This window comes from Lissotriton vulgaris, chromosome 1_1 (assembly GCF_964263255.1).
Source record: "Lissotriton vulgaris chromosome 1_1, aLisVul1.2, whole genome shotgun sequence".
Classification (NCBI taxonomy): domain Eukaryota; kingdom Metazoa; phylum Chordata; class Amphibia; order Caudata; family Salamandridae; genus Lissotriton; species Lissotriton vulgaris.
Genome location: NC_141685.1, coordinates 1,290,789,891 through 1,290,814,027, shown reverse-complemented (window position 1 = coordinate 1,290,814,027; position 24,137 = coordinate 1,290,789,891). Strand labels below are relative to the sequence as shown.

Sequence of the window (24,137 nt, the reverse complement as noted above, 5' to 3'; positions counted from 1 at the left end):
TTAATAAGTAAAGTAAGTTATAAGTCTGATTAGTGACTAAGTGTAAAAAAGAAAAGGAAAACACAAGCAGGTAGGACTTTTCCATATGAGAAATGCTTGGTTTGTAATTTGAATCCGGCCGCATTCCACGCTCAGAGACGGGCCGAAAAAAAAAGCATGGCTGTTTATCAGCGCCGCGCGCCTCTCTGCAGACCCCCCCTGCATTCCAGAGAGGCGCGCGGCGCGATCCGGTCTGCCATGCCATGCTGTGAAGACAAGACCTGGCCGCGCGCACAACGTTATCCTATGGGGAAATGCTGGGCGCGGCCAGGTCTTGTCTCCCTTCGTCGTTCTGAGACTGCTGAGACGCCGACTATAGTTCTCTGGCGAGAACGCGCTTCACGCGTTTCTAGCCGAGACCTAAAAAAGTACCACACCTGAGGGAAAGAAGTGCAGAAGAACACTAATGAAGACATCATGAGTGATTGGTCCATGCTCCAGCGAAGAAAACAAATACATAGAAAAGAAGTTAAGCCAACATGCACTAACACACGCTCACTAATGAAAAGGAAGAAAACAAGATTCACATGAAGCCAACCAATGCTATGTAATGGGCGGGCTGAAAAGCCCTTTTTAAATATAAAAAAATAATAATAAACAATGGATCGTCACAAGCACGGACCCAGGCGAAACATAACAAGGAACCTAGGACTACATCAGTTCACCACTATGCCAGGTTATTTACACAAATTAGAGCAAAGAGTTACAAGAGAAAAAAAACTTTAAACAGTGAAATCCACGGAGTCCCTGCTTAAATCTGAGCTATACAGTATTAAATAAGTTTGCCCCAACAAGTCTTAAAGGTAAAGCTAATGTGTTTAAGCTAGGAATGGTAGCCCGAAGGTGTCATTAAAAATAGGGGTATGTAGTTGAAAATCCCTACAAACTCTAAAATCTCTACAATTAAAAAGAGAATATATGAAATTGTTACTTAAGAAGGATGCCACGTAAAATTAGTCAAATGGGAAGGGGTGGGAGACCAACACCACCTCTGGAGCACTAGGGAAAAATGTAAGTTGGAAAGGGAGGAAAATGCAGAGAATTGGTACAGGTGTAATAATCTAAAAGTGATAAACATCTCAAAGCTGACAAAGCGTAAGAAAGTGTAACAGTGTCCAATCCTGATATAAAATGCTTGTATGTATCGCAATTTTATACATTCAATGGATGACAATGTAAAAAAGATGTAATATATTAGATACAGAGGGCTCATTAGAAGAATTTAGGCTCGTTCAGCAGGGCAGAAACTAAGGAAAATCCTAATTTCTTCATTTTAATCAGAAAACAAAAATATCTTTGGTCCACCAATACACAGACAAATATTCTGACTGAAGTTTTCACCAGCATCATAATATATGATAAAGACAGGCCAGGAACTTAGTCAATTCAAATAGTCCAGATATTAAGGTTATTTTTCACAAAAGGAGGTTTATATTGAGTACTTATTACTGCCCAACACGTGTTTCACAGAATTGTAGTCGCTTTTTCAGGGCCTTACAAATAATAATCTAAAGGAATTGAAAATCATAATTCGTCTGATAATGACCCGTTCTTTACAGATAGTTTTCACAATAACAAACAGTCTATCTTCTTCCAATTTCAGCGGCGGTGAAGGGAATACCCCCCACTTATGAGGTCATAGCTGTCTGACTGCAATTGCCTCTATTTCCTGTCCTTCTCTTTAGTTAAAACGTAAGTATATCTGCAGCACCACGAGAGGAGGGGAAAAAAGTACAGAGAATATGATTCATTCGATTGATAAAATTGTCCAGTACCCCTAAGGTATGTGGGAAAAAAATACTTTTTTTTTGTTAAAGGCAGATGAGGCACTAAAGGTCCAACTATGTATAGAAAAGGCAAAAACCAAATGACCTGGAAGAATACAAATAGACAGTGAAATAGACAGTGATCTATATGAACAAGTTACTTAAAATCCATAATGTTCTTTAGGGCAGATACTTGCAAAAAACACAGTTGATGGACAGAATGCAGAACAATGTCTTACATTCACCCCAGTACAAAGACCTGGGCCTAAATCCATCGTTTTTTTGCACTCCACACCACCCTAGGTCAGACCATGGCTATATGCACATCAGCCTTGACCCTGTGCCTCTGGGAACAGTCCAGCCCGAACTACAAAGCCATGTCTTTCCTAGACCGGAATCAAGCATCCAAGGACCGGTTTCTGGCTATCAGCCTTCTTCAGCCTGGATAGCTTGACTCCAGTGATGTGGAGAGCCTGGGACTCACGTCTGAGCAGGCCCAGATCTTTGTACTGGGGTGAATGTAAGACACTGTTCTGCATTCTGTCCATCAACTGTGTTTTTTGCAATTTTCACCCCGAGTGGGCTGGGTATGCTCAGACGCGAGTCCCAGGCTCTCCACACCACTGGAGTCAAGCTATCCAGGCTGAAGAAGGCTGATAGCCAGAAACCGGTCCTTGGATGCTTGATTCCGGTCTAGGAAAGACATGGCTTGGTAGTTCAGGCTGGACTGTTCCCATGAGGCACAGGGTCAAGGCTGATTTGCATATAGCCATTGTCTGACCTAGGGTGGTGTGGAGTGCAAAAAAACGATGGATTTAGGCCCAGATCTTTGTACTGGGGTGAATGTAAGACATTGTTCTGCATTCTGTCCATCAACTGTGTTTTTTGCAACTTTACGGCAGATACTCCATTAAACCACAAATCACTCACCGTTTGAACTTCCCCAGATGCCAAACCCGAAAGTTTCATCACAACCACTCATATGCACGGACATGTGATGGCATTGGCCCTGCAGTGACCTTGTGTCGCTCTAGGAAGTGACTACACATATCAGTATTATAGATGCCTCCCATGCACACTGATGTCCGTTTTCCCTGGAATGTTTCCAATTGTAAAAGTTTTAGAGTGTGATAGTGTGCAAAATCTGACCTGGGACTTTTTTAACACTGATAAACCAGCTCCGTAGGAACGAAAAGCAGGGTGGGCAGCAAAGAATTAGTGGCAAGACAGTATCCACCAGAAGGAAAACGCTACATACCCAGTATGCATCTGTTCTTGGCATGTAGAGCAGTATATTCACATGCTTTGCATAGCCTGCCATCTAGTGCTGGGTCCGGATGTTTGCACTTTGTTTTTCTTCGAAGAAGTCTTTCCCAGTCACGTGGTAGGTGACTCCTCCTTTCAGTGATAGTCACATGGGCATCAACTCCATTGCTAGATTGTTTCCCTGCAGAGGGTGATAATGGAGTTAGTAAGAGTAATAGAATAAAGATGTCCATGTGTATGTATCTAGGTAAGATATCACTGCAACAGGTGTAGGTACCCGGAGAGGCGGGTGGGCGCATGTGAATCTACAGCTCTACAAGCAAAGAACAGATGCATACTGGGTAAGTAGCATTTTCCGTTCGAGACATGTGAGCTGTAGATCACATGCTTTGCATGAATTATATAGCAGTAATCTCTGAAAGCGATGGCTAACCTGTAGCCGTTACAGTGGTTTGAAATAGTTTACGTAACACTGCTTGGCCCACACTAGATTGCTGTCATGCGAATAAGTCTACACAATAGTGTTTCGCGAATGTGTGAGGTGTAGACCATGTTGCAGCTTTGCAGATGTCATCAATGGGGATATTTCATAATAAAGCCATAAAAGCCCATACTTTGCGGGTTGAGTATGCTTTAGGGGTAATTGTTAATGTTCTTTTTGCTTTTGCTTAGACATGTCTGAATGCATTTGACTTGCCACCTTGTAATATATGGGATTGCCTTTATGAGGTGGAGCAAAAGCCACAAAGAGTTGTTTAGTCTTACGGAACAGTTTTGTCCTTACTATGTAATAGAGTAATGCGCTTTTAACGTCCAAGGTGTGTGGAGCACGTTCAGCCACAGAATCTGGTTGAGAGAAGAACTCAGGCAACTCAACAGATAGCTTGATATGAAATGCAGAAATCACCTTGGGTAGAAATTTAAGGTTAGTCCGAAGCACAACTTTGTTTTGGTGTACTTGTAAAAATGGTTCCACAATGGTTTGTGCCTGAAGCTCACCTACTCTCCTCAGTGATGTGATAGCTATGAGGAAAGATACCTTCCATGTGAGAAATTGCAGTTTACATTTGTGCAATGGCTCAAAGGCTGGACCCATCAGTCTGGTGAAGACAATATTGAGAGTCCACACAGGAGCAGTTGGAAGTCTTGGGGGAATGACTCTTTAAGTCCTTCCATAAATGTCTTAATTACAGGCACTCTGAAGAGAGACAGATGTTGTCTATTTTGAAGGTATGCAGCTATTGCAGCCATTACAGCCAGATGTAAGCATATGGATGTGTACGCTAAATTTAAATGCTGTAGATGCAGTAAATAGCATATAATGTTTTGAACTGAAACATCAAGCCGGTTGATTTAATTGTTATTACAATAAATCAAAAATCGCTTCCACTTTAATGCATATCAAGCCCTTGTGTAGGACGTCTAGCTTCTTTGATAATGTTCATGCCGTTTGGCGGAAGATTGAGGTAGCCAAACTCTAAGACTTCAGGTGCCCGATCCAAGGTTGAGATAACTGGGCTTTGAACGTTTTTTTTCTCCACGGCTCTGCCTGAGAATATTGAGTGTAAGATGCAGTTTTTGGTGAGGAACTACTGAGAGCTCCAACATGGTGTTGAACCACGGTTGACTGGCCCATGTGGGAGCAACTAGGATTACTGTCAGGGACGTCTGTCTGAGCTTTCGAATCAATGATGGAATGAGTGGGAGATGCAGAAAAGCGTAGGCAAATATCCCTGACCAATTCATCCATAGTGCACTACTTCTGGACAATGGGTGTGGATACCTGGATGCGAAGCTTCGTCATTTTGCATTTTGGTGTGTGGCGAACAGATCTATGTCCGGAAGCCCCACATTTGAAAGAATGGGAGGAGAACTTGAGGATGGAGTTCCCACTCGTGGATCTGTTGTCTTTGATGACTGAGCAGATCTGCAATTTGATTGTCTACTCCTGGAAGGTGTTCTGCGAGGAGATACATTTTGTGATGTATGACCCACTTCCAGATGATCTGTGCTAGTTGTGACAGCTGGAGAGAATGTCCCCCCCTGTTTCTGTATGTAGTACATTGCTGTCATGTTGTCTGAACGGATCAGGACAGCTTTGCCACTAGATGAACTTGAAAGGCTTTGAGCACTAGAAAAATCGCTAGAAGCTCTAGATGATTTATGTAAAGCTGCTTTTGCTGCAGGCTCCACGTGCCTTGAATAGTGTGAGTTTGGAGATGAGCTCCCAAACCAGTGAGCGATGCGTCTGTTAGCACGGTCTGTGGAATCGGGTCGATGAAGGGCCGTCCTTTGGAAAGGTTTTGTGGATTCCACCACTCCATAGAGCGATGAGTGCGGCCATCCCCCAACACTAGATCTGATAACTGACCCTGAGACTGGTTCCACTGACGTGTTAAGCATTCCTGAAGGGGAAACATTTGAAGTCTTGCGTAAGGGACTATTAGGATGCAAGACACCATCATCCCTAGTAACTGCATGAACAATCGAGCTGGCAATGAGTGTTGAGGCTGGAACTGACAGAGTAGAGACCTTTAAAAATATCATTGGCATGTCTCATTATACCTTTGAGCATAGGTAGAGTGTGGCCAGCTCTTTGTGTGCTACTGACCGTTTCAAATAGGAAATCTTCCTCTAGAGATTCCTTGTGTAACCGTACCCCATAATATTCTGCAACTCTGGCAAGTAATTCTAGATATCCTACATTGTCGTCAGAAAGGGAAGGCTTTGCAGAGTAAAGATCTGGATCATTATCTGAAGGTGAATCAGTGTTATAATCCTTACAGGGGTCTATTGGTAAAATATTGTCTCCCCCCCTCTCTATCATCATCATCATCATCATCATCATCATCAGCATCATCATCATCATCATCATCGTCAGGTGGTGGGGATGGTGGAGAGCTAGTTGGTGTAATCAGTAAATGATGCAAAGTTGGAGAAGTTGGTGAAGGGGAACGTGGTAATGGGGATGGGGAGGGGTTAGTGCCTACATTATTCTTTTTCCAAGGAATATGTTAGGGTGTCCTCTGACTCAGGTTTGCGTTTCTGAGGTGATTTAGTAAGAACAGGTCCTGTATCTGGGTTTATATGAATTTCCTTTTGTTTGGGGTCCGATTTGGGTGTTGGACCATCTAACATCGGATCCTGTAGCTTCAGAGGAACAGTTTTTGGCTTCGGCACAGAGGATTTAGGTGCAGTGTTAGAATGACTTTTCGGCGCAGAAGTTTTAGGTGCCGAAGGAGGCTTTGTTTTCGGTGTCAATGATTTCGGCTCCGAAGTGGTCTTCGGCTTCGAGCCTCAAGGTTTCGGCTCAGTGCCAGACTTTGGCCGACTCGATCCCAAGCCGGAAGGCTTAGTGCCATGTTTCGGTGCAGAGCCGGATGGTGGGGCATCAGAAACCTCTCGTTGGTGCCGACCGTGGCCCTTAGGCGGGGGTGGGACCAAAGCCTTTTGTTTGGGCTGATTTGGAGTTTGGGTGAAGGGGCGTTTGGTACTCATGGGACGTTGACCTTGTGGCAAGTCTTCTTCCATATCGGAGTCCGATTGTGGAATGAAGACAGGCTCTTCCTCTGCCCCTTATGCGTCAAATTTGTGCACAGATTCTTCGCCGAAGATGTCTGGTGTGTATTTGACGTTTTGCTCTGTATTTCACAACGTCGAGCTTGACGATCACAAAGCGCCTTCTTCGATCGGAACTATCTGCACTTGTCGCAGTCCTGTTCGTTGTGCCCTGGAGACAAGCACAAGTTGCACACTTCGTGCCAGTCGGTGCGCGGATACTTGGCGTGACACAGAGGGCAGAATTTGAATGGAGTTCGACTGCGAAGTAGACCTAGGTGGGTCGGCTGGACTGCCTTCCAGAAGATCTTCGATCAAAATAGAGGTTGATCTCGATGGATACGATACGCAGAGAAGTGGGATACACGTTAGAGACAATACTGACGTGGGTAGAGTGGATTGCACACCGAGGGGAACCTGAAGGAACGGTTTTGAAGCAGAGCCCAGCAATACATGTCCGAACCCGATGGCGGAAAAAAACAATCTAACAACGGAGTCTATGCCCATCCGCACTATTACCGAAAGGAGGAGTCACCTACCTTGTGACTGGAAAGACTTCTCGAAGAAAAACAAATTGCAAACATCCGGACCCAACACCGGATGGCAGGAGTATGCAAAGCATGTGATCTACAGCTCACATGCCTCGAACGTGTGTTTTGTTGGACAAAGTTTGAAGTTTGCAAGGGATTCTGCTAGCAGTGGAAGGGTTAAGCACCACCCATGGTAGCAGGTGTCAGTTGTTTTATTAGGTTGTCCGCGCCCTCAAACGCAGAGCCCATCAGCAGATTGGCATGACCAGTGTGGAAATCTCTAGAACTGATTCTTGGTAGGCCCATAGCACATCTTAATGCAGAATACTATCCACCTACACAAGGCCCACTTTTGCACCTCCTTCCCTTTCTTGGCTGCAGAGAACCCCATAAAAAGCTGACTGTCCACTTGATGGTCCTTAGTACAATCAACACAACAGTTCAAAGCTGTCCTGGGGTCCAACTGATGGAGCCTCTCCTATCATTTTGACAGATGAGGAGGAACAAGGAGAGCTTGTGGAGTGAAGGACTGACAATTATTGAACAGAATTGTGACTTTTGGTAAGAAGGTAGTGTGCCCTCAGCAACAATTTATTCAGTGATGTAGGGTGATGAATGATGGTTGCACTCAAAGTGCCTGAAGTACATTCACATGAAGGGCTGACATAATTTCAATGAGAAAAAAGTTTTTCAAACTCCTGAGACATGGTGATCAACCATACATCGGTTCGAGGTGCGCACACATGAGAAACGTGACAATCAAGCTAAGGGCCTACTTTGGCATCACTAACTGCACGGGAGGAAACGTGTCAAGCCTTTTTTTAAACCTCACGTCACAAAAGGTGATTTGAACAAGGATGGTTAGTCAGGAAAATGTATAAAGGCCGAAAGGGCGACAAATAACCTTTTTAGTGCCCACAGCAAGGCCTTGTTAAAATCAAAACAAACAAAAGGATGTCCGACGGCTTTGCCTGTGTGGGGTCAGTGCTGTGAACACCCCACCAGGTAAAAAAATTGTCCCAGCCCCTAGCATAGCCAGATTTCTTTTCTGGAAGGGTTTTCAGGCTGCAAAGGTGATATCAACCATCTCTGGCATCAAATCGAACACAGTTAATTGCCAGCGCTCATTCTCCAAGGATCTCTGTGTAGACTGATTACATTCGGGAAGAGGACCAAGCCCAGTTGCTGAGAAAGGACACCCTGGCTAAGTGGCATTCTGATTGGAGGACAGATGCTCATGCCCAGGAGCTCTGGGTACCACACTCTCATGGACCAATACAGAAGGATGACTTGCTCCTGGTCATTATTGATCTTTTTTAGAACTCAGGGCAAGAAAGTTTACAGGAGTCCAATGTGTCTCCTAAAAGGTTTTCTTGCCGAAACTCCGCCAATCATAATTCTTTTCACTGTATGTTCAACAGAGGTGAAAATATCCAGCCAACCTTCTCCTCACTCAAAAAAGACTCCCTGCACCAGCTTGGGATGCAGATGCCACTCGTGATCTGCTTGCTAACATCTGCTGAGATCGTCCATTCAGGCATGCAGGAACCCTACTAGGTGATTTGTGATAAGGAAGATGCCCTGGCGCTTCAAAACCTCCAGAGACGCAAAGCCTCCTGGCAGAGCACTCAGGACACCACTCCACCCAATTTGTTGCAGTACAAAATGCCAATGGTGTTTAACATACAAAGCCCTGGCAGCGGTCGCCCCCGCAAGACCTTACACCTCCCCGGCGTACTGTATGCTACGCCTAGGCCCTAACGAAAGGAAGAAAAGTACCACCACACGATTCGTAGACCTGGCCTTCCTGTTGGCATAAAGGACGATAACGGCGAAGTGGAAATCAGCCAGACCCCCTGACCCTGGTGACTGGCACAGGGAGGTGCTACGCTGGGGGAAGGCAGAAGGGGCCGAATTGCAAAATATGATATCACTGCGTAAGTATAGGCAAATGTTGTTCATACGCTGGCAATACAGGTAGAGGGGATAAGAGGGAACACACATGAATGTCTATTCCCCCCCCCCCCCCTATTTGGCATAGTTGCACACAGAAGGGTGCAGTAGTTGTTAAAATTGGATGAAGGCATTACAGAAGTCAAGGGTGTCGGAAGTGAGATGAGTAGAGGAGGTGCTGTAGCATGTACAAATGGCCCAATGGCGTGCGGAACAAGTAGATGCTTTGAACTGAGTGTGAGGGAAGTTGTGGGAGGGGGTTGTGGGATTATATAGGACAAGTTATATAAAACAAGAAATCTGCATTATCATGTACAATCATGTCCTCTGAATACTGTATGATGTAACGAAGGCACTCCATTGGACTTTAATGCTGTAACGATGTGGTACTTAATGCAGAACAATACAAAATATTTCAAAAAACAAAACAAAACATGAGAACCACTACCAGTCTCCCCTTGATGGATGGCAGGAAGGCCATCAGAGCTAAATAATGGCTCACAGCTCAAGCAGAGTGATGTGGAGAAAGAAGTTCACTGGAAACCACAGTCCTCGTGTCTCTATCTCCCTGGCCCAACAGTGGTGCATTCGCCACCATCGTCAGCTCATGGTGGGATAGGGAGAGGGGCCATGGGACAAATTGCGCACGAGGAATGTAAATCAAGAGCAATCTTCTTCAAGACCTGGATGGAATCAGAATGGTTGCCTAAAGGCTGGGCTCAAAGGAACTTGTATGCATGAGCTTCCTGCCACAGTTGATGGGGAGGAAGTAGGAGAACAAGAAACCACAGAGCCACTCTCACCGTGATCCAGGACAGAGTATGAAACATTGGGATCATAGCCCGAATGTCCTGGACTCCTTGTTGTGGAAGAAAATACCTGAACTTCAATATGTCCCAGGTTTCCCCCAATGAATGGAAGCCTTTGCAAAGGAATCAGATTAGACGTTGGCTCGTTTATAGTGAACCCAAATGATGTCATGAGTTCCACCACCATACAGCGGTGGGCCACGACTGACTTCAGGAGCCAATTGTCAAGGTGTAGATATACAGGTATTCCCAACCTTCAAAGATGGGGAGCCATAATTTTCATAAACACACAAGGGGCACTGGTGAGGCTGAAAGGAGGACAGCAGATATGAAATACTTCTGGCTCACCTTGAACTAGGAAATGCAGGACAGCAGTATGAAAATATATGTACTATATATAAGTAAAAAGACACCATTCAGTCATCAAAGTCAAGAGCAGACAGAATGCGGGCTAGAACGAGCATTTTGAATTTATCCTTCAACAGAAAAGCATGAGACTTATAATTTTTCAGGATGAGGAAATAGTGAGAGTAACACATCCCCCCCTCCTCATTCAGAGTATGGCACCATCTTGATGGCACCCTTTAAGAGCATCAGCATCAGGTGCACCTCCTGTAAAGGTTGGCACCTATTCCTCTGACATTTGTTCTTGTGTGTTGTGTGGGAGGAATAGAGGGAGCATACCCCTTTTGATCAATATGGAAGACCAATCTGTTGGGCTAAAGAGTTTTATTGCTATTACAGCAAGGGAGAAGTAGTTGGAAGACTGAAGCCCTTGTTGGCCCACACACTGCCTGCCAGACTCGGGCCACAACCTAGAATGAACTACAACATCAGAGGGAAGGTTGTCTCTGCCTATTAACCAAGCCCTCTGGAATAGGCTCTACATTTATGTATTTCATGCGGAAATTATTTGGCAGGAGTCAACAACCCAAAGGAACGCGCAGTAGCTCTGCTGTCATTCAAAACTAACATGGAGTCTGACAAAGATGAAGACAATAAGAAGTGAAATTCTAGCTTGCACAACAAACAGTATAAACAGACAAGCTCCCACGTTTATATAGTTGAAAATTTCAATCTCACCTAAATTACTTAAATTCTATATCTGGTGGTCCTCCCAATACCTCTCTTCCCCTTATACAGATGATGATGGAGACAAACCTCTTAATCATATTTTCAAAAATGGCACCCGTTACCCTCATCTTTTAACAGCTTGCTAGTGCTGGTGGCAAGGTTACAAACATAACGGCACTTCAATTGATGTACAAAGCACCTTGTTTGGACCATTACAGTGGAAATGACGAGCTGTATATAGATGGCATAGGGCTACCTCAAGAAAAGCCATCCAAATACTACAAATTCCCAAATTCCATAAAATATAAAACTTTACAGAATTGGCATTATCTGTCTAAAATGCTTTCCAAATAACGCTCAGTTTGGAGCAGTTATTACAGAGTTCCAAATAACGCTCAGTTTGGAGCAGTTATTACAGAGACTTCCAATAATTTTAAATATATTGTTGCATGTCGCTGGATTCCAGGAATGTATATAAATTCCCTTTCAGCTTGCAAACTAAGTTATCGGTCTGTTCAGGACAGTGATTTCAACTGTTTTAAACTGCATATTTTATTTTCATTTTCTACAGAATTTGGTGTCTGTAGTATTTATTAATACAGTTCCCATTTCCCGAGGTTAAAAGTTCCCTGCACTCATTTATAAAATTATTTTAAAACAATATCTGAAAATTAAAAACCTAAGAGATCAGTGGCCTCATGCACTAGGCTTAGGTCTTAATCCCGCTTGGAACAGAATCCAGCTCTATTTCTGGGCAATGCCCACTTCTAAAAGCACTACAGCACAAGAGAGTTCATTGAAATCAATGAATGTATAGGACAGAAGTCAACTCTAAAAATAGAAGAGGGACCCCTTAGTAATGTCAAGGGAAATGAGGAACTACTACCTAGTCAAGAAACAATTCCCTTAACCCAAAGTGATTCAAATCCAGTAGTCAAACAAACACTTTCAAATGTTCAATCTACATATGATGTATGACCATTACATTTTATTAAAAAAAATTCTTTGAGTCTTCATTCCATAATATAAAAACTGTTAAAAACACATCAAATTATACACTTGTAATAAAAATCAATTCTCCCTTCCTACACATGCTACTAATACAACACAGAAAAGTAAACAATTTTTTGTGACAGTTTCTAATTATGACCAGCATAAAAAGAGACCAAACAAATGTATGATGTAACCCTTGTCTAATACTAATACACATTCAAAGGGATTCTAAAACACCCTAGTTAATATTTTGATCCAATCGACATTCAACTAGATTGGGTTAATACTTGAATTGTGTTCCCCACAGCGTCGACGCGTTTCGATGGTTTCCAAATTATAATGCCATCTTTATCAAGACCAAAACGTTTTGTCTTTTATTCTTGTGTTCCACAGTGTTATGTCTTTTGTCCTTATTGTGAGTTTATTCTCGGTTTTATTTCATTATTACATTGTTTGGTTCAGCGCATAATCGTCAGTTACATATTTAACAAGCATTTACAATGCAATGGTTTCGCCTTTGGAAAAGTTAGAGCTATTGGCATTGTAAATGACAAAATTTGTATTTGTGTTGGTTTTGAAAACAGATAAATAAATGGCATTGTCATTTACATTGCCATTACCTTAATCTCTGCAGTCACTCTGCAGTCCCTAGCACTCCATAGCACTCCCTAGTCACTTTGCACTCCCTAGCCCTCCCTAGTCACTCTGCACTCCCTAACACTCTGCACTCCCTAGCACTTCCTAGTCACTCTGCACTCCCTAGTCACTCTGCACTCCCTAGTCAATCAGCACTCCCTCCCACTCCCTAGCACTCTGCACCAGAAGAAGATGATGCCAGCTCAGAAGAAAAAGAAGAGGGGGAATGGGACTGCGACATTTAAACTACTAACCATAACAGACTGCATAATGAACAGCCTCTCGTGGTACTGTCTTTTTTAACTCAGATTATGTATAACTGTATATCTAGAACATTACAGAACTATTGTCATACTGATTGTCAACGTGTATGGTTTAACACAATGAAAATAATAAAAATTGTTTAAAAAAAAATATTTTAATGTGTTTGTTTGACTACTGTATTTGAATCAATTTGGGTTAAGGGAATTGTTTCTTGCCTTTGGACGGAAGTCAGCCAATCGTAAAGTTATATGTGGTAAACAACTCGGAGGCAACACATCTATAACCATTTCTTAGTTGTCTTCAGCCACATTCAGCAAAACTAGGATAAATGCCAGTGTTCACTCTGGCTCCAAAACTATCTTTACAAAGAAATCTGCAACTAACAATACTTCGAGAAACTAGTCAGATCAGAGAATACTCACCTGCCCGCAGCCAGGGGCGCTGCACAGAAACGGTCTGTCATCCCCCATTGTTCACAACGACAGTAACTGCTGCAAAAAATAACAATAGCGTCAAATGAAGGGGCACTGAAAGAAAATAAACAAGACTCAGAAAATCAAATCAAAATACTACATTGAATATATAGACATATGAGCATATCCCAAGTAACTGCTGAAAATACCACCAAGCTCCTCTGATGCGCCAGATTCCCAACCACTGCAGTTCAGTAATACCCTATTTAGTCTCACACTCAACCTTCCTACAACTCTCACTACTGTTTGAGTTACAGGCTCACCTAAGAGTGCTCGAAATTCTCATGTCAATAGGTGTTCCTCATCCAATTCAAGCCTTTTATTTATATTCTGGGACATGTACTTCTAATTTTAAATGACATCAACAGGACCACAAACGCAAACATCAAATGCAATGGAATGGATGGCATACTCTGAGATCACCACTTTTTCTCACCGGTATAGCAAATTTTGTGTGGATGTTGCCTTCTTCAAATTGTCTAAACATATAAAGTGACTTAAAATATGAAGTCCTCATTCCAAGACATCTTTGTATTACCAACATGTGAAGTATTCTTTTTTTTTTTTTTTTTAAGTTCAAAGGTTTTTTTATTTGGAGCTGCAAGACATACAACAGTACAAAAAGACCAGTTCGTGAACTTACATACATTACTATAATGAAATCATAGAGAAAAAAAAAGAAATATAAACTTTGCTGCTGGTTACGTAAATTGCATTCTGTAATACAGTCGAGACCAGATAAAAACATAAGACTAGAAACACAAAACAAAGGGTCCACACATAATGTCTAATAAGCAGATGTAGACGAGTTGCGTCCAAAGTAACATGATGGTTTGTTTAGCATGACCATTATCACATGACATGACCTGAGGAGAAAAGAACACCAACATTGGATAGCAGAGGCAACATGAGCTAAGCATTTGTGTAGATCTACACTGTATACAATGGAAGGATGCACGTGACAGCTATGCAGAAAAGCGCACTGAGTGGCATGTGTTCAGATTCATGGAGGTTTGAATGCATCAAAGTGGTCATCTAGTGCGGACCAGAGTTTCCTGAGCGGCGGCCTCCATGGGGTGGAAGTTAAGGATATGTTATCTGCACCTCTTAAGTGGGAGACCCAATTTAGCCAGTGGGGAAAGGAAGCTTTGTGCGTGCTTTTCCAGTTATTAAGTATGATTTTGACCCCAGCCGTCAGCAGCAGGTCCAGTAGGGCTTTGTCATCATCATTGAGTGTGACGGCTTTGGCAAAACCTAGAACAAGCGTTGAAAATTCCCTTGGTAAGGTGATATGGAGTACTGTGTGTATGAAACCAAAGATCCTGTCCCAATAGGAGGTAACACAAGGGCATTTGAAGATTAGATGTTCCAGATCTCCTCCCACATTCGCACAATTCCAACATGTGTCGTCGGGTTTGATTTTGTGAAGGAACAACCTCCTGGGAGTCCAGAAGGCTTTATGAAGCAGCCAGAACTTGGTCTGTGAGAGTGTAGGGCTGATTTTGTGGCGGGTGGTGGATTCCCAAGTGCTGGCCCAGATAGTGTCTGAGTTAGGTGTGGAGGAGAATGAGTCCCAGTACTTTTGGAGAGGTGCATTTAGGGTGGACGATCGCGGCCGCATTAGTTTGTACAATCTAGAGACTTGGTGCCCCAGTTTGTTAAGTGAGGTGAATAGACCTGGGAGGGAGGGGGGGACAGCCGTCAGGTTAGCCTTCGCTAGTGCTACTTTAATGTGTAAGAAGTTATAGAATTCAACATTATGGAGGTGGAACTTATCCTGAATTTCTTTGAAGGTTAGTGGAAGTGAGTTCTCGACGAGTTGGTGTGGGAATAAGATACCACTGTCTATCCAGGTGGGGTAGTTTAGAGGCTTCCCTTTGTATACAATTTTGGGGTTATGCCATAGAGATTCCCATGAGGAAAGACGGAATTGATGCGGGAGGCATTTACTGACCTTTAGCAGAGCCAATTTAGTATTTTTGAAGATGGGCCCCGGATCTAGGCTGGGACGGAGTTTGGCGGTGAGTAGGGCGCAGGGGTTAAGACCCTCAAGAATAGACTTTTCCACAGAAAGCCACACTGGGGTGTAGTCAGGTTGGGAGGATATCCAATGTGATCCTTGTTTCGCTAAGAAGGCGATCTGATAAGTTTTGTAGTCTGCCAAATTGACCCCTCCTAGTTTCTTGTCTAGTCGAAGTTTTTTCAAACTGATTCTGGCTTTTTTGCCCTGCCAGAGGAATGTCGAGATGACTTTGTCCAATTTGGAGTGGAATACATTGGAAAGGAGGAGTGGGAGCATCGTGACCAGGTAGTTAACCAGGGGGGATATCATCATTTTTATAGTTTCAACCCGGCCCCACCAGGTGATGAAGCGGGGTGACCATCCGTCCAACTGACTTTTGATTTTGTCTAGGGTTTTGTTCTCGTTGTGTTTAAGGGTACTCAAGAGCTCATCAGTGAATTCGATCCCCAAATATTTAATCACACCCGTTTGCCAGAACAGGCCCGAGTTGCCCAGCACTTCTCTCGAAGTGTGGATATTAAGAGGTTTTACTTCGGACTTATCTCTGTTTAGTTTGTACCCGGAGAGGGAGGAGTATTTATCTATTGAGGACATTAGTGCGGCAATGGAGTTGGCAGGGTTTTCGGTCGCTATCAGGATGTCGTCCGCGTATGCTGCTAATTTGATGCGTGAGTTCCCAAAGGAGATACCCTCAATGTCCCTGTTATTTTTAATATCTGTAAGGAGTGGTTCAAGGGCTAAAAGAAAGAGAGCTGGTGATAGGGGGCAGCCCTGTCTGGTCCCCTGGTACAGACGGAAGGGATCCGAGAGGGAGCCGTTAATAGCTATCCTGGCAGAAGGGGCAGAGTAGAGGGCCATCACCATCTTGATAAATGGATCGCCAAGGTTGAAAGAGAGCATGCATTGGCGTAGAAAAGACCACGAGACCTTGTCAAAGGCCTTTTCTGCATCTAAGGTTATCGCCACCATTGGTACAGAAGTGGATTTTGCCTTTTCTATAATATGACACAATAATCTAGTGTTGTCGTTAGACATCCGTTTTTTTAGGAAGCCAACCTGCGAGGGGCTAATTAATTTGTGAATGATGGTGTTTAGTCTGGTCGCCAATATTTTAGCATATATCTTACAATCTAAGTTTATCAGGGATATTGGGCGGTAATTTTTAGTGAGTAGTGGGTCCTTCCCTTCTTTGGGTAATACTATAATTGTGGCCTCACTCATTGAAGGGGAAACACCTCCACAGGCTGCAGTAGAGTTATAAAGCTTAAGTAGCGGAGTTTCAATCTGGTCTGCAAAGGCCTTAAAGAAGGGTGCAGTGAAGCCGTCTGGGCCTGGGGCCTTATTATTCTTCAGGGATTTGATTGCTGCCTTGAATTCTGAACTAGAGATTTGTGAACCCAGCTGTGCACTGTCAGCTTCGGAAAGTTTTGGAAGGCGGAGTGAATTGAGGTAGTCCTTGCAGGCGGATTCGTCTAATACCTTGTCATTTTTATACAGATCTTCATAGAATGCCTTGAAGGTATTGAGGATGTTTGACTGTTTAGTGTGTGTGACGTTGCATGAGGTTTTAATGGACGATATGGTAGACAAGTTCTGTTTGTGTTTAAGATAGGAGGCCAACAGTTTCCCGGCTTTGTTGCCTTCGCATAGCTTCAGGGCCTTAAAGCGGTTAATCCAAACCCCCGCCCGTTTACTGGTGATGGTATTGTATTCGTATTTTTTCTTGGTTAGCGTGTCTAAAACAACTGAGTCAAGCGGGTCGGATTTGTGTTGAGCTTCTAGAGTGCCAATCTGGTGTTCCAGAGACTCAAGTTCCTTATTAAGTGCCTTGTTGGCTTTGGCCCTAATGGCGATGATGACCCCGCGTAATGTGGCTTTCAGCGCATCCCACAAGTTGCTAGGTGATGTTTCGGGGTTGTCGTTTAGGGAAAGGTATTCCTCAATTGCGTTCGATATTATTAATTTGTTAGTGGGGTCTGAGAGTGTCTCCTCATTAAAGCGCCATCTCTTCGGGGGTAGAATCGATCTAGAACCAGCTAGTTTGGTGTGGATACAGGCGTGGTCCGAGACTAACTTGGGGGCTATAACGGTCTCTTCTATAAGATGCGTGAAGGGGCTTGAGATCAATATAAAGTCGATACGGGAATAGGAGTTGTGTGGGGCAGAATAAAATGTGTAATCCCTACCGTCCGGGTGTTGTAGGCGCCATGAGTCTTTCAGGTGATATCTGTCACATAGACGAAGGAGGGCCTCGTGTGAACGGGAGGGGTGGAAGGCACACTTGGATTGCCTGTCGAGAATTGGGTCAAGGGGGAGATTAAAGTCGCCTCCCATTATCAGCAAGTCATCTGAAGGGATAGGTTCTAATGAGCGGCTGACAGAATTCCAGAATTCCGGATCGTCTGCATTTGGGCCGTAAATATTTAGTATATGTAGTGGGTCGTCTTCCCTGAGAAGGTTAGTGATGGATAGCCTGCCAGCATCGTCATGGGAGTGTGAGACTAGAGTAAGGTTGGCTTTTTTCGCTAGGATGGTGATAACCCCTCCCTTCTTGTGAGATGCTGGTGAGGATAGGATATGTGATGCCCAGTGGATGTTCAAGAAGCGGAGATCATCCTCTGACAGTTTGGTTTCTTGGAGTAAAATTATGTCCCCCTTAGATTTGGATATATACTCAAGAACTTTCCTCCTTTTTACCGGGTGGTTGAGGCCCTTAACATTGAGGGAGACAATCGTAAGATCGTCAGCTAGAGAGTTTGTCCTAGCCATTTGGGTTGAGAAGCATCGTTGAGAGAATGCGCTCTGATTTAAGGGAGATCATTAGCGACTTCCCCAGATGCTCCTTACAGTCAGCGTGAGGGCCTATGCAGGAAGGTACAATGGACTGCAATGAAATGCAATTGACAAGTGTGGAAAAGGTAAACATAGGAACAAAACAATACATAGAATAAAAAAAATATAAGGCACTTTGAACTCTTGTAGCTCCATTTTCTCCCCCCCCCTGCACCCCCCCTCCTCCCACCCCCTCCCACAGACCCTCCCTCCCCTCCCCCCCTATACGTACATCGGGAGTGCGACGGCAGTCCCGTGCAAGGCGGAAATTGTGAACATGTGAAGTATTCTAACCAAGCCATCACTGGTTATTAGCCAATCCCTACCAGGCCAAATTCTGTGAAACTTCAAGGTGCTGATTGGAGACATTTACCAAGGAAAGGTAAGCTCATCGACCACCAAAGCCAATCAACAATCTTCCTCAATTGTTCTCCTAGTCAGAAAGTTCTACAATTGCAGAACCCCTTGAAAGTAGGAAACACCTTGAAGAGTGCCACACTCCACAACTTTATTCATCCCTGCTTTCTTCCTCATGTAAGTCATATTGGCACAGAAAATGTCCAGTAACACACCTTTGCTCATCTCTTTCTTGTTTACCACCCACTCTAGAAACCTGTCATCACAGGCATTACTCTATCACTGGTTGAAAGGAAACAAGTAGGATTGTGGTACTAATAGTGCTGAATGTTTCATTATCCTGTGCCAAGAGGCATGTTCCTGACTAAACCCATTAGCAAATTTCAAAACAGACAGATAATGAAGGGAAAACAGAGTAAAACAAGGCTAACGGGTTAAAAACGGTCTATGGAATCAAACTTGTGAATTCAGTTTCAAGAGCTCAGTTGGGCATTAATTCAGAATTGTTTGCAAGATCTAAAAACACGTGCAGAAAAAAACAATTACTAAATCACAATCATAAAACTGGTCAACAAGAATAATGATCTACTCAGAAATAACAGTTACTCAAAAATAACATATCTGATTATTACAAATCTATGATCTCCAAAACACACTGGCCATACTAAACTGGCAAAGAATTTCATCCAATCTCTGACAGAAAAACAAACCAGCTCTTATAATGTAGGGTTGGTGTGCATTAGGTATTGAATTAGGCTATATGATAGATGGTAGGGGCACACACATAAATCACAACACGTGCAAGATTGTATTACTTATTCAAGAAGCATTCAATAAGGAAGCTTATTTCCACATTATGTGCCAAATTCAGGAAGGTAAATAAATGGCAAATCCCACGCAACTATTACTCACATGAAGCAATTAATAAAGAAGCAACAGGAATTCCCATACACAGTCCTGCAGCGAGGAACGATTGCACCGAGCCCCAAGCTGGTGTCTCAACAAATAATTAATCAGGAACCAACTAAACTGGAATTGACAGGAGGTGCCACCATGAGGAAAAATTAAGTGGCAACCAAAAGTCACCACCCAAAACAAAGTAAGGGCTACAAAGAGCCAATCACTGCCAATACCATTCTCTAGAAGCAATAAATCATGAAGCAACATGAAGTTTCCTGCAGAAAAAGGTTTGTTAGCAGACCATCCCAAATCAGTGCCACTCATAAGTAACCACTCTACAACTTTCAACCACTAGCAGAACTAAAAAGAGTCAATCTTGAGCCAACACACTAGTGACTACAGCCAGTCAATCAGGAAGCAATATGAAGCATATGTCTACAGGGGTTTCCTCCTAGAGGAAGTCCTATACACAACCAATCACATGACCCCATGACTACCCAGTAGCAACAAATAAAGAAATCCAGCCCAGGAGGAGGACGATAAAGAGCCAATACTAAAACTGCAGCACTGAGCAGAAGCAACAAATCAGAAAGCAGCATGAAGCTCCCAATTTAGAAAGGGCAACAAAAACCAAATGTCAAACTATCACCAGTCTCTAGAAGCAACCAATCATGAGCACATTTCTATGTAGGTACACCCAGCAAGACGTCCAGTTCACAGGAAGGACTGTAAAGAGAATCTCAAATCAGAACTAATGCTAGGAGAAACCAATCACGAAACATAAAACCACCATCATCAAGGACACTATTACACACTAAGTCCTGAAAGAAGGCAATATCAATTCAACACCCCTATAATTAACAATGAGGAAGTATGCTCTTTAGCAACTTTCACCCACAAAAAGCTATCACTAGTAGTAACCAATCAGGAAGCAAAATAATTTCCACCCATAGACCTTGTAGCAAGCAAGGCCAACAAGATTCACCAGTGTGACGCATCAATCATATTTGACATAGCCATCAACCATTTAAAAAACAGCCTCTTCCACAGTTAAAGCTTGGCTGTGAAAGGCCTATTTCAATGTGATTCACATAACCATATGTAGACAATAATAAAGAAGTGGTCAAGTGCAAGAATGGTCAACTATAATGAAGTTGATTGATTCCCCCCCACCTCAACGTACTAGATGCCCCTCAGATTCTACAGTCAGAACCCTCTACTTCAAGACAAACATCCTCAAAAAAATCAAAGACAGGTTGCCACCACTTCTCCACAAAGTCAAAGCATGCGTTGCATGTCAAGTTGTAGTATTAAATAGTACTAGAAAATATTTATTATGATATTAGTCCATAAAACTCCATAAACCATCATTCAATGAGATAAAAACGGAGGTTTCTCCCTCACATTTAAGGAAGGAGCCCAACCAGTTAAACACAAGATGAGAAATGTGCCATTTAATATCTGGAAGGATTTTGAGAAAGAATTGGATGTATTGTTTAAAAGGGGCATAATTGAACCTGTTGACTCGTCATGGTTGTCACCGTTAGTGGTCTCTCATAAACATAATGTTGAGTTAAGGGTTTGTGTGGATTTTCAATGTATCAATAAGAAGTTGTGGGTAGATTCACATCTCTTACCCAACATCAGTGAGTTGCTGGCGGGTTTGGAAGATGCATAGTGGTTCTCGAAGTTAGATTTAGCTTCAGCATAACACCAAATTGAACTTGAAGACCAATTAAGACCAGGGTTTTTTTTAGAGTGAGGGAAATACTGGGCGCACTGCTCACGGTAGTGTAAGTAGTGGTGTTCGGAACAATGGAATTTTGTCTTATGGTGTTGCTGTATGTTTTATTAATATTATTTTAACAAAAGGAAAAGTTTTGTAGTAATCTGTAAGTCTAAAAGGTTTGGGGCAGAATCTTGGGTTATGTGTTTGGAATTTTGATGTTTAAACTGTGGGGAGTTGGTGACCATCTGTGTGTCACCAGCAGCTCAGTGCTTATGTGATAAATAAGTTTACCTGAAAAAGAGTTCCTGTGTCTCTTGTTCTTGTAAGCCAGTTACCACAAACTAATGCTTTATTTATTAAAAAAGGATAGTTCAATTTAGAATATAAGATATTTTAATGATGGAAAACGTTTTCTTTGATTCAATACTACCATACATTTCATGTTTGGCATTTAAAATGTTCATAATCTTTACTAATGATCAAGCCCACTTCCTTTTATTACCCAAAGCTTCCTCTCAACAAAGGCAAGAGAGTTTTCAATGGTGCTAATGGAGGAGAATTGATGAATAGATATTAATAGGCGAACTCCCATGAATTTAATCCAGAAATTGAGCTTTATTACTTAACGACTAGTCTGTAGCATGATTCCATTTGGGAGATTAAACATCAAGGTCTTCTGTATCAAATTTAAGGCTCTCAGTCTACATACGACCATAGCAAGAAGGCATGGTCAAGATCTCTTGTGGTGAATGCAACATATTGATTTTCTCTGCAAACACAAAACAAAGAAATAGAAGACATTAAATCCAGAACACTATGGCTTGCAGCAAATCAAGTGTATGGAAATCAATCCTATTACAGATCTGATAAAACCTTTCACTACAAGAAGTTGAAGACCCCCTCTTCAAGGAACACCTCATACAGATGTAACCACATTTAGAGCTCACCCTAAATAGATGGCAACCAAGAGAACCATAGCACTGAGAAGCAAGTCTAACTTGCCCTCACTTCGTACCCCCTGCCCTCAACCCACAACCCTCAGTGCCATTTCTAGTGTGCAGTAACACTCTTGCTTCTTGGCTAAGTTTGGGCTGTATACACACCTATGCATGCATGCATACATTTATTCAAGATAAGCCACTGTTAACACATCAATATTAAGTGAAATCTTTTAAGGCTGAAGCCCCAACCCAACCTCAGCAATGAAGTTTTAATCACCCAGAGCCAACGATCCACACGAACAACCCAACTCCTATGCCTAATAAGAAACAATGAAAAATTGTAGAATTATATAAGCAAGTTGTAACATTCTGTCTGGTTGCAAAACTCATTGAGAAACAAAGTCAGTCAGTAATAACTTTATTCAGTACTTTTTCAGTAGCATAAAAGTATACTACAAGTAGATTAAAAGATTGACATATTACAAAAGCTCTTCATATGTACAGTCAGTTCAATTATGAACAATAAAAAAAATAGCCAATTAAAAGAGAAACCAATTTCATCCACTCAAATAATTCATTTTAAAAAGCAACAGTTATCCTATGAGGTACTTTAGTTATGGGGTAACCCCCGCAGACTTTTCCTAATTTTCAGTATCTGCCATAAGTAAGAAGACATTACACAGCACACATATGGAGTATGTAATTGTTGTAAAACTAAAAGTGCTGGTATACATTGTCTAAAATTAAATATTTTAAATACAGATAAAATATATCTCTTCCTAGGAGTTTCAGAAATTGTACATGAAAATATGATGTGCAAATTGGTTATGGACGATGCACTGTCACACTGGCACAGCGTCAACTCTGACAAGAAGTGACAATTATTTGGAAACCCTACCATCAGCTGCAGCATATTTACCCTTACTAGGGTCATGATTAACCTTTGTTGATCATTGCGAACCAGGATAAGATATGGTTTCAAGCCGTCCTGGGGGGCCATTCCATTATAAGCGAATGCAGATGGTTTTACTTCCTCGCCCACCCTTCTCCTTCTAATGGCATTGTTCCAGACATAAAAAACTAGTTACTTACCTGTATACTATGGTTCTCCAGTATTATCTTTCATAGATTCACATGCTTGTATCTTCCCCGTCGTCATGGTGGGAGTCTCACGGTAACAGAATGACTATAGCAGTATCATAGAGTAAAACACTGCATAGAAAATCCCATACGGGATCTTAATATTTGGTTGCCGAACCTCCTCATTATTTGGTCCAAAACTCAGCAAATCAGCTGCCAGCCCTGACATCACACTCCCCAGCAGAGCCACCATACCTCAGATTTCCAGCCCTGAGTGAGAGCCAAGGATATATCTAGAGATAAGAAGTTGTCTACCTGAGTAACGGGGAGGCGGGAGGGCCGCATGTGAATCTATGAAAGATAATACTGGAAAACCATAGTGTACAGGTAAGTAACTATTTTTTTCACCAGTATTCACAAGCTTGTATCAGAATAGCGAGCAGTACTTACTATAGGAGCGTTACTCAGGATAGAACCTCACAGCCTTTGTGGGCTCTGCTCCGATTTTAGAATATCAACAATCATAAGAATAGAATATCTTTCAAAATTGTACACAATGCATATCCATTGACCAGACAAATTAGAAATACAGTAAGAGCATAACTTTGAAATACATATGTATATATATATATATATATATATATATATATATATATATTACCTACTGGCTATCGCCAGTAGGTATATATAGTTAGAATTTTTTCCCTATGGGACTTTTGAAAATTCTATGTCTAATAACTTTGGCGTTTGTGGACGGAATCGGCTGAAATTTTCAGGAAAATGGCACATTTTGTTTCTGAGCAGCCCCTGAAAATTTGGTGGGGTTTCGTCAAGGGGGGGCTGAGAAAAAAGGGGGGTCCCAAAACGCGTTTTTTGCATTGAGTTTTCCATAGGGCGGTTGGACTCACTTTTAG

General features: G+C 42.5%; 1 protein-coding gene across 2 annotated transcripts in view; it reads right to left on the bottom strand.

Moving 5' to 3' along the window:
- Positions 1 to 24,137, bottom strand: part of LOC147749014 (cyclic AMP-dependent transcription factor ATF-7-like) — a 730,865-nt gene that overhangs the window by 508,233 nt on the left and 198,495 nt on the right. The window contains exon 2 of one of the 2 annotated variants that reach the window (XM_086965250.1): positions 13,311 to 13,379. In XM_086965250.1, the coding sequence (XP_086821376.1) occupies positions 13,311 to 13,358 (48 nt within the window). In that variant the 5' untranslated portion in view covers positions 13,359 to 13,379. The remainder of the gene's footprint in view (positions 1 to 13,310; positions 13,380 to 24,137) is intronic. The other variant, XM_086965259.1, reaches the window with a different exon arrangement.